Genomic DNA, 19,000 nt, shown 5'->3' with positions numbered 1-19,000 from the left:
AGACGCCTACCGTGTTGTCAGGCGTGTGGAAATAGTGGGAAACGTTCTTAGCCGACCTACTCGAGCGGAAATAAAATTAGACATTTGCCGATCTCCACAAAGAAGGCTCCCGAGAAGCTAAACACGCTTGTAATCTACAAAGTGCGGAATGGTCCTGGAGTCCCTGCTCTGGTGAGAGTAAACTGTGGCAGTGATCGAGCTGGGTCTAACCTAGACGCACGACAAGCACCTATGTGCATCGACATAGAACGTTGTCAGCGCAGTAAACAACTCGGCTGAACACCGCGCGATTTCGCTAGGCATGCGAGACTTGACGAAAACAAGTTCGCTTCATCTGGTTCGCGCATCTGGCATGATCTGGCGCGGCCAATTACTCGTCGCGTGAAGATAGTCGGCCCTGTGTTAGGATTCATATCAGTCCCGATTGGCCTCAACGCCGACCTCTATAAGCCGACCCTGAGGAGCCTACACAGGCAGACGGTCGCCAGTGATGATCTCCCCTGTAAGCTGAGAGCTTAGGAGAAGGCCATATTTTGACCAGTGATATGGTACCTTCCGGTAGTGTAGCCGGCGCGCTGCTGCAGTACGTTGTTGAATACCAATTATTTGGTAAATATTTGCTGATACAGATCTGGTGTTGCACTGTTCATGTCATTACATGTGATTCAACATCTATTAAAAATCAAGCTGTACATCAGTTCCCCTAAACTGTGAAAGCGAAGGAGGAATGTGTGTCAATGGACCAAATCTGAACAACTTTCGTTTGGCGGATACCGTTGTTCTATTTAAAGCAGATGAACTTCAGTGATTAATGGAAGACCTTAATACAGCAAATTCGAAATGTAGCGTACATACTTGTCTGTAGCGCCTGACGACTGATAAACTTCTAAGTTAAAATTAAAATAATCTTTAGAAGACCCTTCACTAAGACCCAGGTTCATAAATACACTGATTGGCCAAAGAAACTTCTACAGGCACGTGTACTCAAATACAGAGATATGTAAACAGGCAGAATAGCGCGTTGCGATCGCAACGCCTATATAAGACAACAAGTGTCTGGCCTAGTTGTTAGATCGGTTACTGCTACTACAGAGGCGCGTTATCAGGATTTAAGAGTTTGAACGTGGTGTTACAGTCGTCGCACGGGCTATGGGACACAGCATCTGGCTCTGAGCACTATAGGACTTAACGTCTGAGGTCATCAGTCCCCTAACTAACCTAAGGACATCACACACATCCATGCCCGAGGCAGGATTCGAACCTGCGACCGTAGCAGTCACGCGGTTCCGGACTGAGCGCCTGGACACAGCATCTCCGAGGTAACGATGAAGTGGTGATTTTCCAGTATGACCATTTCAAGAGTGTACCGTGAATGTAAGAAATCCGGCAAAACATCAAATCTCCGACACTGGTGCTGCCAGAAAAAGATTGTGCAAGAGCGGGACGAACGACGACGGAAGGGAAGCGTTAAACGTGACAAAAGGGCAACCTTTCCGCAAACTGGTGCAGATTTCAATGTTGGGCCATCAGAAAGTATCAGCGTGCGAAACATTCAACGAAACATTATCGATATGGGTTTTCGGAGCCGAAGGCCCACTCGTATACCCTTGATGACTGGACGGCGAAAAGCTTTACGCCTAGCCTGAGCCCGTCAACACCGACATTGGACTGTTGATGAGTGTAAAAATGTTGCCTGGTCGAAATAGTCTCGTTTCAAATTGTATCGAACGGATGGACGTGTACGGGTATGGAGACAACCTCATCAATCCAAGGACCTTGCATGTCAGCAGAGGACTGTTCAAGCAGGTGGAGGTTCTGTAATGGGGTTGAAGTGGCGTCTAGATACGACTCTGACAGGTGACACGTACGTAAGCATCCAGTCTGATCATCTGCATCCATTCGTGTCCATTGTGAATTCCGACGGACTTGGGCAATTCCACCAGGACAATGAGACACCCCACACGTCCAGAATTGCTACAGAGTGGCTCCAGGAACACTCCTCTGAGATTAAACATTCTCGCTGGCCAGCAGACACTCCACACCTGAATATTATTGAGCATATCTGGGATGCTTTGCAACGTGCTGTTCAGAAGAGATCTCCACCCCCTCGTACTCTTACGGATTTATGGACAGCCCTGCAGGATTCATGGTGTCAATTCCCTCCAGCACTACTTCAGGCATTAGCCGAATCCATGCCACGCCGTGTTGTAGCACTTTTGCGTGCTCGCGGGGGCCCTACACGATATTAGGCAGGTATACGAATTTATTTGGCTGTTCAGTGTATAATTAGATGAATAATCAAGAAGCGAGAGTTATACGTCTCGATAGGTTTTATCGTCATACTGACAGAATCGGTGTTGCATTAATTATTACTGTACAAGCTCCGGAGGTGCAATCAATGAAGAAGTAACCCCATGAAAAGACATCACTGGAAACGGATCAGAAATGCTGAACGTGCAATGTGATATTAATTACTGAGAACTGAAAATTATCGCGAGCAGCAGCCTTAACCATTAAGCTAATTGAGCACGCCTTCACACAAGACTCAAACTTTTATCATCACTGACCTTCTCCGCCTGTGATTTCCGAACCCCACTACCAGAGGTTGTGCCATGGAGTATGTGGGCATGACATCACTGGGGACATAGACTCGCTAGATAATCCCTACCATAGGGATATGTTATCAGCTGAACAAAATTCACGGAAGTCAAATGGATGGGATCCAAGGAAATGACATCCATCATTTGTTCGTAGGTAACAGGAAACCTAATAGCTGAGGCGGCCGCCCGAAACAACTAGGAAATCAAGGTTCGAGTCCCGGTGCGGCACAGATTTTCCTATTGTGATGACATATTCATATATAAAATAAGATATAAGATAAAAGTTCTTACCTGGGAATGTGTACATTCCTGTTGGCCTTGACGTGTCTCTGGAGGGTTGTATTTGGAGGGAGAGAAGTTGGACGAATATTCTCCTTGTCGCGGGCGTGGGCCTGAGGAAGAGAAAAAGAAATGAATTCTTTCAGAATTCTCAATATAATTGCACGAATGTCAGACACAGTCACTATAGCTTAGTCTCTTATGCCAAAGAATTGTTAGCAATTATTATTTGAATAAACAAAAGATTCAGCATCGTGATTAAAATAATTCCATACCTGGACACAAAAGATTCGTCAACAATAGACTGAGAAGAGAAATAGAGGCTGAACAAGATACAGGTCCAGTTTCCTCAGCACTTTGGCTCAATCTTCAGTCTCCGATATTCTTTCTGCAGTCATCAAGTAATATCGAGAAGTTATATGTATATAAAAAAGCAATGACAACAAATGTGAACTTAATACGTAATATCCATCTGGAAATATGTTAAATGCTACACATGAAAAGACTGATCTAATGATTGTTGAGAAGATGTTTGTTTGAGCACATGTGTGACTGTAAAATATCACTGCATCAAATGTTGATAAATGAAGTAAAAACAAGAAGAATTGAAAGCTGGGATCTGCCTTGATCCACAGGTCCCAAACTCGACGAATGACGAAGCTTTTGAGGAGATAAGATGTTAATATTATCTAGCCTACAACAACAGTTTTCTTAATAATCAATGTTTTGCACTACATTTTACTTCTTTTCTTAATGCGTTACAGTATCTGCAGTGGATCTGGTAATAGTCATAAAGCGTAAATGCCGATGATGTGCAAAAACCACACGTGATGGATAAATGTGTACGTCTTTTCTGATAATAGCATGAAAATAATTTTACACGCATTTTATATACTTGTCTGAAAGCGAAATGCTTCCAACGAAAATGACACTTTTGTCAGCCAGTTCTGTGTGAACGGTGTGCCAGATGGACAACGTTCCAAAGAATTCAAATTCACTGAAGGAAATTTAATCTTGGCACTTGTAAAAACTGTATACAGAAATAAATGTAAGTATAATGTTTGAAAATTTGTTACACTTTTATTGAAGACATGTTAAAACGAAAAGCATTGCATTAATATAACGTTAATTGCAGGGCCACATTTGTTATGTGCTGACCCTGAGATTTACATTAGAAGACAGGTTGAAGAATGGCAAATCTACGTTTACAGAATTTGTGGATTTGACCATATTGACTGGAACACACTCTTTGAAATTCTGGAGATGAAAATGTTAAAATACAGGTAGCGCCTGTTCCACTCGTACGGAAACGAGACGGTAGTAATCAGTGTCGAAAAACGTGAAAGGGGAGCAGTAGTTGAGAAGGGAATGAGACAGAATTGTAGTCTTTCCCCGGTGTACACTGGAAACGGAATTAACATTCAGGAAGAAGAAATAAAAAACACTGAAGCTTGTCTATGACGCTGGAATCCTACCAAAGACGGCAGAGGACTTGGAAGAGTAGTCGAAGAGAATGGACAATGTCTTGAAATGAGAGTAAGAGTAGGATAATGGAATGTAGTCAAACCAAATCAGGCGATGCTGAGGGAATTACATTAGGAATTGAGACACTATAAGTTTTAGAGGGGTTTCGCTATTAGGACAGAAAAATAACTAACGAAACAGAAAGGATATAGAACGCAAAGTGGTAATTGCCAAGAAGACGATACTGAAAAAGAGAATCCGTTAACACTGAATATAATTTTGCTATAACGAAGTGTTTCTGAAAGCATTTGTCTAGAGGGCAGCAGCGTACGGAAGGGAAACGTGGATGATAAACAGTTCAGACAACAGGAGAATGGAAGATTTGGAAAGGTTGCGCTGGAGATGAATGCTGAAGATTAGCTGGGTTCATCGAATTACTGAGGGAGATGTTCTAAATGGAATGGGTGAAAAGTAATTTATGGCATAGACTAGACTGCAGAATTGGATCATACCAATCATTGGACTGAAAACTACCACCACAACAACAACAACAACTATAACATATGTATACTAATATCGCAGTTCGTTCAGTTATCAGAATCAGTGTTTTTTTATAGCAGCTATAAATGAGAAAACCTTGTGACCTATCACTTGACACCTCACGTATTGTCAGGGACTGGACCTTAATCCACCCTTTAGGGCCGGCCGGATTGGCCGAGCGGTTAAAGGCGCTACAGTCTGGAACCGCACGACCGCTACGGTCGCAGGTTCGAATCCTGCCTCGGGCATGGATGTGTGTGATATCCTTAGGTTAGTTAGGTTTAAGTAGTTCTAAGTTCTAGGGGACTTATGACCACAGCAGTTGAGTCCCATAGTGCTCAGAGCCATTTGAACCACCCTTTAGGTTACTCTGATGCAGACTTGAAAGTTCGGCAAGGCAGAGCCAGACGTGTGTGCGGTCTACGTGAAAGTACGGACTGCCAGAAGGAAGCCAGCGGTCCCGGCTGCTGTGCGAGACTGCTGTCGATGTCGTTCAGCAGGCTTCCCGTTTTTTGTACGAGTGAAGCAAACGAGCGAAAACTACAGCCGACTTGTGCGCAGGGAATCCGTCAGCTTTGTTGGAAAAAGATTGTGTACTATCGACTCATCGGACTCACTGTCGTGAGTTATGAGTACTAACGAGGAAACGGAGTCTGGTGTGCAAAAGATGTTAAGGAGCCCAAATTTAAACAGGTGTCGTCTATCGTACCAAGCGTAAATTTTGGCCAAACAACGGAGAGATCAGAAGCATGGCAGAGGCGGGAAAGCTCTCCTCATTGGCGAGTACCTACTGGCAACAAAGACTGACGCGGTATTGAAGAAGACGACCGTGGCTGTGTTTCGAACCGAGTTCCGCGGCGAAATCAGGAAACTAAAAGAACGGAAGTATATGAAATGTAGTGCTGCAGAGTGGTGTGGCGGATTAAGTAGACAGAGGTAGCAGACATTTGAAAGAACACCACTGGAAATCATGTACAATGAAAGTTCTGGAACAGTGTGTTCGGTATTTGGAATGTGCAGCAGAGAGAGTGGAATTGAGTGGTGGGTAAGAGCTGGAATTACCCAATAGACCGCCGGGTAAAGTGTGTAACAGGTAATTAGGGAGTAAAAGATAACCACAAAATAAGGAAAGATGAGGCATATGGACAAACTTGTGGAAACACTGCTGATTAAACATAATACGGCCGCCGTTTCACGTCAACATAGTTTATATGCTCCGCATTAACAATTTTTACTGAAGAACGATTTACGTGCGATTTGTGAAATACGGATTTCTCAACGACAACATCACCCTACACACGTGACACTATTGTAGGTTCGATTACGAAACATTCTTTTGTTAATGCGGAGCATATAAACTATGTTGACGTGCAACAGCGGCCGTATTATGTTTAATCAGCAGTGTTTCCACAAGACACGGTACCTGGGATACAGAGCGTTTTGATGCAAATGAATAGTTGCGCCGTCACCTGTGTGTGTGTGTGTGTGTGTGTGTGTGTGTGATCACGTGCGAAAGGTTGTGCGTGTGCGCACACAAAGCTGACGTGGCAACTTTGCAGGGCGCTGCGCCGAGCTAGGAGATATTGGAACTTCCGTTGCCGGCACATATACTTGAAGCGATGCACTGCTTTTAAGAGGACGCAACTTTCAGGGACACATACATGTTGCTCAGTGCACATATTGCTGTTCCGACAGCCGACGTCTTCGAGAGTGTTAATTGTTCGCAGAGAGGTGCATCCTGAAAAGTGAAACGAGCGGCGGTGAGTTTCGTAAATCTGAAGTCGCAGGCTGTGAGCAGAGTGCAGTTTCCATTCCCGTTACTCAATGTTTACGTGCCAATGGAAGAGAAACTGCGCTAATCCACGAGTCCTGACGTTGAAATTTAACACGTCCTTCGCTTCTGTTTTTGCGAAAGGCTTCACTGCAACCTGCATCTAGCTTGTACCACTATGCTCTTGTTTTAACAGCTCTACGATGGAGTCAATGGAAATGCGTAATTTGATTTCAGTAACAGTACTGTAATAGAAACTCTTCTACGAAATAGATGGAGTTATCAAAGAGAAATTTTCTCAGTTTGTTTTCAAATTTTACTTTGTTGTCTGTCAGACATTTTATATCACTGCATAAGAGATCAAAATTTTTTTGCTACATTGTGCATTCCCTTTTTGTGCTAAAGACAACCCTAAGGTGTAGTAATGATTCTAATTTTCCCATTCGGTGTTGTAATTGTGTACATTATTGTTCCTTTTGAACTAGTGAATTGTTTACACCAAACTTCATGAGGGAATAAATATACGGTGAAGTAGTAGCCAGAATGCCGAACTCCTTAAACAGATGTCTAAAAGATGATGGTGGGTGAGCACCACATGTTATTCTTACAGTGAGTTTTTGTGCAATGAAGACTTTCTTTTTTTAAATATGAGTTACCCCAAACATTATTCCATATGACATGATTGAATGAAAATATGCAAAATATTCAAGTTATCGAGTTGTCTCTCCCCAAGATTTGCAATGATTCTAAGCGCAAATGTGGCTGAACTAAGATGTTTTAGGAGTTCCAAAGTGTGCTTTCTCCAGTTTAAATTCTCATCAATATGGACACCTAAGAATGTCGGAATTTTTACCGTATTTATTATTTCCTCACTATTTGTTACACCTGTTGTTTCGCGCAAAAGTGTAAAACATTGTAATCTGTAAAATGTTCTGCGAGAGAAGTCGAGCTCCAAAAACGTAGAAATGTCAAATGGAGAAACCGTAACAAGGGTGTCTGCAGGGCAGTAAGAGACTGTCGTGTCACGTGTCCACAGTTTTTGAGACAGTTGCTTTGGGTAACCCTCACGATTTTGATACAAACTGCAGACGATGAAGCTAAGTATTTTACAGTGATTCATATCGTGGACTAACACCACTAAAAATAAACTTGAAAGTGGAGGGTTTTCAGTGTGTGCAATACCGACTATTTCGATACGTGTCATGGACTTCAAATTTAAAATACGAACTTACTGTAGTACTCTCACGTCGTGGATTGTCGCCCCATTAAGTGAACTTGAAAAATATGAAGTGTGGACAGTGTTTGTCGAGTGGTTCAAATGGTTCGAATGGTTCTGAGCACTATGGGACTTAACATCTATGGTCATCAGTCCCCTAGAACTTGGAACTACTTAAACCTAACTAACCTAAGGACATCACACACATCCATGCCCGAGGCAGGATTCGAACCTGCGACCGTAGCAGTCGCGCGGTTCCGGACTGAGCACCTAGAACCGCTAGACCACCGCGGCCGGCTTTGTCGAGTGGGCGGTTTTCGATGAACAGAGTGAACTGTGAACTTAATGAATGCACAGGTTACAGTGGTACCATTATAACTTATTGTGTAGTAATTCAATTCGCCGACAGCAGTCAGTTATACCGAGCTGGATACTTTTTATGAACAGCGCAGACTTTGACACTGTTGTAACAGAATTAACTTCTTACCACATACTTAATATTTCACGAAATAATAATCGGAACACTACAATGCTGGTACTGTGAAACAACGTGTTTCACTGCTGAACGGTTTCTGAGGCACGTCGTGCTCTGTGATATATGAAGTGCTCCTCTCCATAATCTGACGTGAAACTAAAAATTTCGAATAGTGGTAAGAAATGACTAATAAGAGCTACGACGTTGGTAATCATCACATGTTTACTTAGTGGAGTGCGTTTGGTCTCCAACGTCGGCTGCAGATTCTTCGATCAACGAGGGTATGCTAAATATTACACTTTTCCTTTAGCATTTATTGGGCGAGTGGCCATTACTTCGTCAGTTATTAATGACGAATCTACTACTGGTTTATGGGTCGCCAGCGTGGGATGACAATACAGCCAGGGTCAGTGATCCTATGCGACCTGATCGATGATTACCCATGCAAATGATTGCAGACGAACTGGAGGTTAATCGGATAACTGTTCACCTGGTATTTACTGAAATTCTGGGAATGTGAAAACTGAGGGCGCAAACAGCAACAAAAAGATCGACCAAGGGCTGTAGCAGCTGATGTATTGGAACAACTCGACTAAGTGATAATATATCGTAGTATATAAAGGACAGGAAGCTCTTTTCTATTAGGACAAATGGCAAAAACAACTGTGTAACAAACATATAATTTTGTTAAAATTTTAGAAAGCATTCTGCAATTGATACAAAGAAGCGACCGGTATAAAATGCTAAAAGTCAAATAAGAACAGTCTCGATCCGTTTTCAGAATGCAGTGTGACATCCTTACTTCTAAGGATCTCGCTCCGTCTGCCGCCACCAGGACCCATAATGGCGGGGAAAGCCTGAAGATGGTCTTAAGAAAGGGCCGAAACCGGTTGCTAACGAATAAAAATCTGGAAACGCGATCGAGTCTGTTTTTATTTGATTTTTAATGTTAGTTTGTGCAGAAGTTATCTGTGCGACTTCTCATCGTTAGTACCTTTTCCACGCAACTGAAGCCCCAAATATTTTAAATAACACTAAGTGACTTCAAAGCTTGAACGAATATTAATTTCTTTGACTGAATTGCTTTCCAAAGCGGATATTATATTTTCGAGTATATTTGTTGACACTGCTTTCATTCTTGTATCATCGACGAGTATTTACATATTTATCTGCAGTGATACAGAACTTTCTGTTTTTGTTTTCTTCGTATTATGTTACATATATTGTAAACGTATAATTGCAATGAGATTTTCACTCTGCAGCGGAGTGTGCGCTGATATGAAATTTCCTGGTAGATTAAAACTGTGTGCCGGACCGAGACTCGGTAGAGCACTTGCCCGCGAAAGGCAAAGGTCCCGAGTTCGAGTCTCGGTCCGGCACACAGTTTTAATCTTCCAGAAAGTTTCGTATAATTGCAATGTTCGTGAGCATTACTCCTGTGTTTTGAACGTTTATCCAATTTCCGTGTCGAATTTTGTGCCGTGTAATGCCATGTGCTGCTGAAATGTGCATGTCGGAAGTGTCAGCAATTAAGCCAGTTGGCTACAACCTGCCAGAATAGAGTAGGTGTGTTCCCATTGGTAAAAAAATGAAATGATCGCACGGCATTTATTGGCCGGGATATCCCCTTCGGGGTTCGGCCGCCGTATTGCAAGTCTTTTTAGTTGACGCCACTTCGGCGACTTGCTTGTCAATGATGATGAAAATGGTGATGAGGGACACACAACATCCAGTTCCCTGCTGGGAATGAACCTGGGCCGCCTTGCGTGGTAGGTGGTAACGCTACCGCTGCGTTACGGAGGCGGACTCTCCATTGGTGAAGTCTTTAGATGGAGCGACCAAGAAGTTTCTTCATCAAAAGTAGAATGTCCCGTCGGAATGGTGCGTGAGTTTTGAGGCAAACAGGAGAGAACACAATCACTGAGAGAAACATTTTATTGTACTCAACTTTGGTACAGAGCGTCCTCGTCGAAATCCATATACAAGCCCTTAGGAAAGCCAAGATAAGTTAGGTTGCTACATAGAAATAAATGTAAGTCCCGAGGCGAGTTCTGATGTACAACTTTCACACAGGTAGTGGTGACTCCGCTATGACGATCATCGACTGCTGCTAAATGGAGCTATTCAACAACTGGGCAAGAACCCTGCTTGAACTGGCTAGAGCTACAGCGGGGCGGTGTCTTACCCACGTGATCCGTGGCGCTCAGGGGGCGTGGCAACTCGTGCGCCCAGCGGTTGGGCGGCGCCGCCTTCGGAGAACCGCGGAACCTCTACTGCCAACGTCTGTACGTGGAACTGTTGCCCCCTGTGTGGTGTCGACTGGCTACAATACTGTATTTGACTGCGTGAGAACCCATGTTGACACTGCGTCGAGGACTGTGCTTTGTGTCGATGAAGGAGATTTGTATGCTGGGAGCGCCAAAGATGACGAGCTTTGTGAAACCATAATGTCAGGTATTTCACAGTTCATGTAGAAATTAATAACAGCCAGAGGCATCATAATACCGTAAAAAGAAACATGTACCGTACATTACCATCATTTGCACGACGATTCGGATGGTGTTACCAGACTTTCAATATCTTTATTAGTTTAAAGTTTAGTATCTGACTGTAAATTATACAAGTAACACCCAGCAACGAGTTTCCAAATCTACACGGTTCATCCGATTTTATCAATCGACGTGTCTTTAGAAAGCTATTAGTTTAAACCTAAATTGGTATGAATTACAGGCACGTAACTTGAATAGTACATGTGTTCTTGGAGGTCAAAGTGGCCGATTACTATTGATCGCGTCAGGCCATAATTACTCCACAGTTACACGAAAAAACGGTAGCAGCATGCTTATGAATATATTTATTCGTCTATGTCTTTGTTTATATCCGATATATACCATTCAAGAAGAAATTGGTCAAATATTTACTGTGTTTTACAAAGCACAAAGAGAGACATTAGGCTACTAGCCTGCTTCTGTTTCTATTCCTTTGATATATGTTTATTTAATTTGTTTATGTATTTAATAATGTGTGTTACAGCGTGTTTATGATCCAGCCGTGGGAATATTTATTTAATTTCAAGTTACTGAAACGTAAATCCAGTATTTCATACGTGTTTCAATATGTTTGTGAGTGTGCGTTGGCTTGGAGACGTCGCTGGAGCACTTTAGCCAATCACAGCGCTCGTTACTACGGTAGGCGACTATCGAAGTCAATGGAGAGACTGTATGGAAGTGGGGGAGGAGCATGGGGTGCGCACGGGACATGAGGAGTGCTGGACGGGAAGACGCGACGGACGGTCGCGGGAAATACTTGGACAGTGTTGAGCAGTTTGCTCGTGGTCGCGGGAGATAGAAATATTTCGTAGTGCCGACTTGTGCACTTGTGAGATTTCAAAAATGGCTCAAATGGCTCTGAGCACTATGGGACTAAACTTCTGAGGTCATCAGTCCCCTAGAACTTAGAACTACTTAAACCTAACTAACCTAAGGACGTCACACACATCCATGCCCGAGGCAGGATACGAACCTGCGACCGTAGCGGTCGCGCGGTTCCAGACTGTAGCGCCTAGAACCGCTCGGCCACCCCGGCCGGTCTGTGAGATTTCCGTGGCTTCTACAGTGAAGACGTAGTATGCGTTTAGAAGTGAATATCTCGCGAGCTATGTTGTTCATAACTAATTACGTAAAGTAGGAATCTATTGTTTCCCTGTTATTCAGCTTATATTTTATTTAATTGCTGGACCATCGGCACCAATAAGTGTTTTGCAGTAATAAACGGAATGCTTAAAGGTACTTCTGCTATCGTACTCATCATTTAAAGTCGTTGAAAATGGTACCTGCAGATTTTATTTAATTGCAGTCTTTCGTTTATAAATTTCTATGTTACATTCAAAATTCGCAATTGCCGAGTGATAGGAACTTTCGACCATTCGATTCATGTGTATATTCATATTGTATACTGTAGACTCAGTAGACTCACCAGTATTTGGCTTGTAATGCGACAGCTATGTATCCCAGCCCCTAGATAACGAAACCAGCCAAAACTTTTAATATTTCAACTGTGAGTCTGAGGGTACGTAGCAGAGGGTCACCATTAAATATTTTTTGAAATCGCGCATGGTGAATATTAGTTATCGGTGGAGTCAGAATGGGTGTAGTATCTATTTAAGCCATAGAACACTCAAAATTTTATCGTTTTAGTTACTCCATAATTTATGTACACATTTCATTAGAAATGTATCAGGTTCCCTTCGGTTACAATATGCTGCCTGGGTGAAACCCTGCTACAGTTTACAAAATCAATTATTTTATTACTAAATTTTTATATGAGCACGACCATTTCTAGCAGAAGTAGCCGGCCGCGGTGGTCTTGCGGTTCTAGGCGCTCAGTCCGGAACCGCGCGACTGCTACGGTCGCAGGTTCGAATCCTGCCTCGGGCATGGATGTGTGTGATGTCCTTAGGTTAGTTGGATTTAAGTAGTTCTAAGTTCTAAGGGACTGATGACCACAGATGTTAAGTCCCATAGTGCTCAGACCCATTTGAACCATTTTTGAGCAGAAGTAATACTGCGGAGGTACCTGATCCGTTATAAGACTCACAAATGACAGTACCATACGACCCTTTATTTCACTTACAGAAGTGTAAAGATGTCATTCCTGAGAATTCCAAAACAAGCGCTTTTCCTCTAAAATACAGTTATTTACCCTCTCTGCATAATTCCATAATTAGAAAACAATAAAACCAGTTACTGTGTTCGAAAATCGAGTCGTGTGGCAGCAGCTGTAGTCGGAGAGCACTGTATTGGTGCACTCGGGATATACAAGTGTTTATTCACTGCAATGATTGTGATAGTTGAGGGGAGAGAGTCCACACAGAGTAGGTTCGAGGATATCTGATTGGCTTGTTAATTTCTTTGGCTGATAAAACCCAGTGACAACAGACAAGAGAATAACATCGGGTCGCCAGAGGTGTTAACAGGCACGCTAATGTCAGCGGAATACGTGATTGACCTAGCAGAAAAAGTCGGCAGCATTAACAAACTGTTCGATGACGATACTACAGTTTGTTGGAAAGTTCGTATCTGGACGAATGTAACAGTCGTTCCGTTTAGTGTAATGATCTCTTTAAATGCAGGTAAATGGAAGGTGATGCCCACAAGTAAGACTAATAACCCAGTAATATCTGATTACTTCTAGAGGCTGTTGCAACATTTAAGTATCTAGGGGTGGAGTACGAAGACGTGTGAAGTTAGCTGAGCACAAGAAATCAGTAGCAGGGAAAACATAGACATCTAGGGTGTTTGTTCTGGAAAAGTGCGATATATCCGTGCATCAAATTACATAAAAGACACTGGTGTGGCCAGTTCTGAAATACTGCTGCGGCGTTTGGAGTCCTTACCAAACAGACAGGGCAGCAGTAAACATCGAAACAAAATTCAGAAACCCGCTGGCAGGATCGAGAAAGGTCGTTGGAGACCATAAATAAGAAAGGGTAACAGAAATGCTTGAGGACATTAAATGACAAGATGATGTAGTACTCGCGAAGTTTTGTTGGGTGAATGTAGCAAACCTGCATTCAAGGAAGGCCGTGGAACAGTTTTAGTATATCTCACGTAGGATCATGAGAATAAAGTAAGAGTCCCTTTTCTCTCATACAATGCGCAAGGGGAACACAACACAAAATAACCGACTAAGTACCCTGCAGCTTGTTACCGCGGGCACTGCGTGCATGTGGTCTTTCCCAAATGTGTGTGAATTCCTAAGGGACCGAACTGCTGAGGTCCTCGGTCCCTAGACTTACACACTACTTAAACTAACTTACGCTAAGAACAACACACACACCCGTGCCCGAGGGAGGACTCGAAACCTTTGGCGGGAGGGGCCGCGCGGTCTTGGTCTTCCCCCACCACAACCGCAAGTGGCTCACACCTATAGGAAATCAAATGGCTCCAAGCTCTATGCGACAAATGTCGAAGATGAACACTGCAGTGGGTAACCGTCAACCGCACGAACACATGGCAGTACAGCCAGGGTCAGTGAACCTATGCGACCTGATCGAAGGTTAGCCATGAAAATGATTGCAGACGAACTGAAGATTAATCGGATAAATATTCGCCTGATATTTACTGAGATTATGGGAATGTGAAAATTGAGGGCGAAAATAATTCCGAAAAAACTACACAGCAACAAAAAGATCGTCGAATGGCTGTAGCATCTGATCTATTGGAACAACTTGAATTGCACCCAAAATTACAGAACCGAGCTATCACTGGTGATGAAAATTGGCCCGAGGCGAAACGTCAAATTTCGCAATGGTGCCCGTAGGAATTACCAAGACCAAAGAAACAGCGCATGTCAATGTCGAAGGTGAAATGCATGTTTATGTGTTTCTCTGACTCCATTGGTATTGTGCACAAAGAGTGGCTTACCCCAGGCCAGATAGTGAATTAATGCTACTACGAAGATATTCTCGAAAGACTCCGAAAATGGGTCCGCCCACACATTGCTACCAGTTGTATCCTGCATCACGATTACACATCATCGCATACTGCACTGGCGAATGGGCAGTTTTTGAAGTCAGGGTCCAATGTAGTTCTACCATAATCTCCTTATTCACATGATATGGCTACGTGCCTTTTTTTTTTTACTCCCAGAAATGTAGTCATTCGTTAACGGACACAGTTTTGTAACAGTACAAGACATCCAAAAGCTGTAACAATGGCTTTTGCTGGTATACTAGAAGATTAGTTTCAGTAATGCTACGATCAATGGAGACACCGGTGGAATAAGTGTGTGCATGCACAAGGAATTATTTTGAAAGTGAAACCAGTGTAGTTGGTTAAAAATGTAAGTAAAGGTGTTTTAGTAATCAGTTTCATTACTTTTTTTCTAAATTGTTTGCACCTCGAAAGTGGATGCTGTTTTTGCGTTGTTAACATGGTGGTGGGAGCATGTAGAGGCGTATAGCGCACTGCTCTGGAATATCAGCCAGAGGTGAGCGCCATCCGAAGGGCGGGTCGCCGGTCAGCAGTGTCCATGCTGCCTTATTTTTAATTCAATTTTTTTTCGTGGGCACAGTCTGTTGAACGGGAACATCAGGCGACCTCTTCTGGTGACGACACACTTGCAGATAGACGGCGCGCTAAACGGAAGGGGCTGCTCGCTTAATTCTGAAATCCGATGTTCGCCGAGGATGTAGAGCATATATTATTACCACCAGCTTTTAAATCGCGCAATCATCACCATTCAAAGATAAGCGAAATTAGAGCTCGTACTGAGGCGATCAGACAGTCGTTTTTTCCTCGCGCGATCCGCGAGTGGATCAGGGAGGGTGGGGGGGGGGGGGGGGAGAATATGACATTGGCGCGAATTGTGCCCTCCGCCACACACCGCTTGGTGGCTAGCGGAGTATATATGTCGATGTAGAACATTCCTTCCACGACCAGGATACGAACACCTTACCCGAGGTCGAAAGCCGCTACACAAAGCGTGTAAGGATCTTATCCGGGGCGACGGTATATTACGTTTTGCTATCAACGAAATCAGGTACCCGTGGTCTAGGGGTAGCGTCTTTGATTCATAATCAAAACGTCTTCGGTCCCGGGTTCGATCCCCGCCACTGCCTAAATTTTGATAAATAATCAGCATTGGCGGCCGAAGACTTCCGGCATAAGAAGTCAGCCTCATTCTGCCAACGGCCTTGTCAAAGAGGGCGGAGGAGCGGATAGAGGTTCAGGGCACTCTCTTGTCCTAGGGGTGGGAAATTGCCCCTAAAGGCGGAAGAATCAGCAATGATCAACGACATGAGGATGCAGAAGGCAATGGAAACCACTGCATTAAAGACACGTAACGTGTATCCACAGGACATGTGGCCTGTATTTGAAGAAGTGTCATGATGATCTCTCCATTAGCAAAAGATTCCGGAATAGTCCCCCATTCGGATCTCCGGGAGGGGACTGCCAAAAGGGAGTTTACCATGAGAAAAAGATTGAATAATTAACAAAAGGATAACGTTCTACGAGTCGGGGGGTGGAATGTCAGAAGCTTGTGGTAGGGAAACTAGAAAATCTGAAAAGGGAAATGCAAAGGCTCAATGTAGATATAGTAGGGGTCAGTGAAGTGAAGTGGAAGGAAGACAAGGATTTCTGGTCAGATGACTATCGGGTAATATCAACAGCAGCAGAAAATGGTATAACAGGTGTAGGATTCATTATGAATAGAAAGGTAGGGCAGAGGGTGTGTTACTGTGAACAGTTCAGTGACCGGGTTGTTCTAATCAGAATCAACAGCAGACCAACACGGACAACGATAGTTCAGGTATACATGCCGACGTCGCAAGCTGAATATGAACAGATAGAGAAAGTGTATGAGGATATTGAAAAGGTAATGCAGTATGTAAAGTGGGACGAAAATCTAATAGTCATGGGCGACTGGAATGCAGTTGTAGGGGAAGGAGTAGAAGAAAAGGTTACCGGAGAATATGGGCTTGGGACAAGGAATGAAAGAGGAGAAAGACTAATTGAGTTCTGTAACAAGTTTCAGCTAGTAATAGCGAATACCCTGTTCAAGAATCACAAGATGAGGAGGTATACTTGGAAAAGGCCGGGAGATACGGGAAGATTTCAATTAGATTACATCATGGTCAGACAGAGATTCCGAAATCAGATACTGGATTGTAAGGCGTACCCAGGAGCAGATATAGACTCAGATCACAATATAGTAGTGATGAAGAGTAGGCTGAAGTTCAAGACATTAGTCAGGAAGAATCAATACGCAAAGAAGTGGGATACGGAAGTACTAAGGAATGACGAGATACGTTTGAAGTTCTCTAACGCTATAGATACAGCAATAAGGAATAGCGCAGTAGGCAGTACAGTTGAAGAGGAATGGACATCTCTATAAAGGGCCATCACAGAAGCTGGGAAGGAAAACATAGGTACAAAGAAGGTAGCTGCGAAGAAACCATGAGTAACAGAAGAAATACTTCAGTTGATTGATGAAAGGAGGAAGTACAAATATGTTCCGGGAAAATCAGGAATACAGAAATACAAGTCGCTGAGGAATGAAATAAATAGGAAGTGCAGGAAAGCTAAGACGAAATGGCTGCAGGAAAAATGTGAAGACATCGAAAAAGATATGATTGTCGGAAGGACAAACTCAGCATACAGGATAGTCAAAACAACCTTTGGTGACATTAAAAGCAACGGTGGTAACATTAAGAATGCAACGGGAATTCCACTGTTAAATGCAGAGGAGAGAGCAGATAGGTGGAAAGAATACATTGAAAGCCTCTATGAGGGTGAAGATTTGTCTGGTGATAGAAGCTGAAACAGCAGTCGATTTAGAAGAGATAGGGGATCCAGTATTAGAATCGGAATTTAAAAGAGCTTTGGAGGACTTACGGTCAAATAAGGCAGAAGGGATAGATAACATTCCATCACAATTTCTAAAATCATTGGGGGAAGTGGCAACAAAACGACTATTCACGTTGGTGTGTAGAATATATGAGTCTGGAGATATACCATCTGACTTTCAGAAAAGCATCATCCACACAATTCCGAAGACGGCAAGAGCTGACAAGTGCGAGAATTATCGCACAATCAGCTTAACAGCTCATGCATCGAAGCTGCTCACAAGAATAATATACAGAAGAATGGAAAAGAAAATTGAGAATGCGCTAGGTGACGATCAGTTTGGCTTTAGGAAAAGTAAAGGGACGAGAGAGGCAATTCTGACGTTACGGCTAATAATGGAAGCAAGACTAAAGAAAAATCAAGACACTTTCATAGGATTTGTCGACCTGGAAAAAGCGTTCGACAATATAAAATGGTGCAAGCTGTTCGAGATTCTGAAAAAAGTAGGGGTAAGCTATAGGGAGAGACGGGTCATATACAATATGTACAACAACCAAGAGGGAATAATAAGAGTGGACGATCAAGAACGAAGTGCTCGTATTAAGAAGGGTGTAAGACAAGGCTGTAGCCTTTCGCCCCTACTCTTCAATCTGTACATCGAGGAAGCAATGATGGAAATAAAAGAAAGGTTCAGGAGTGGAATTAAAATACAAGGTGAAAGGATATCAATGATACGATTCGCTGATGACATTACTATCCTGAGTGAAAGTGAAGAAGAATTAAATGATCTGCTGAACGGAATGAACAGTCTAATGAGTACACAGTATGGTTTGAGAGTAAATCTGAGAAAGACGAAGGTAATGAGAAGTAGTAGAAATGAGAACAGCGAGAAACTTAACATCAGGATTGATGATCACGAAGTCAGTGAAGTTAAGGAATGCTGCTACCTAGGCAGTAAAATAACCAATGACGGACGGAGCAAAGAGGACATCAAAAGCAGACTCGCTATGGCAAAAAAGGCATTTCTGGCCAAGAGAAGTCTACTAATATCAAATACCGGCCTTAATTTGAGGAAGAAATTTCTGAGGATGTACGTCTGGAGTACAGCATTGTATGGTAGTGAAACATGGACTGTGGGAAAACCGGAACAGAAGAGAATCGAAGCATTTAAGATGTGGTGCTATAGACGAATGTTGAAAATTAGGTGGACTGATAAGGTAAGGAATGAGGAGGTTCTACGCAGAATCGGAGAGGAAAGGAATATGTGGAAAACACTAGTAAGGAGAAGGGACAGGATGATAGGAC

At 43.1% G+C, this 19,000-nt stretch overlaps 1 protein-coding gene across 1 annotated transcript in view; it reads right to left on the bottom strand.

The window, feature by feature from the left end:
- LOC124775334 overlaps positions 1-19,000 on the bottom strand; it is a gene marked incomplete at its 5' end in the record, with an annotated part of 310,733 nt that overhangs the window by 155,658 nt on the left and 136,075 nt on the right. The window contains one exon of the mRNA XM_047250165.1: positions 2,892-2,992. Coding sequence (XP_047106121.1) covers positions 2,892-2,992 — 101 coding nt within the window. The remainder of the gene's footprint in view (positions 1-2,891; positions 2,993-19,000) is intronic.

Source organism: Schistocerca piceifrons, chromosome 2 (genome assembly GCF_021461385.2).
Source record: "Schistocerca piceifrons isolate TAMUIC-IGC-003096 chromosome 2, iqSchPice1.1, whole genome shotgun sequence".
Taxonomy (NCBI): Eukaryota; Metazoa; Arthropoda; class Insecta; order Orthoptera; family Acrididae; genus Schistocerca; species Schistocerca piceifrons.
The sequence above is the reverse complement of the archived record's forward strand: the minus strand, read 5'-3'. Positions and strand labels throughout refer to the sequence as shown.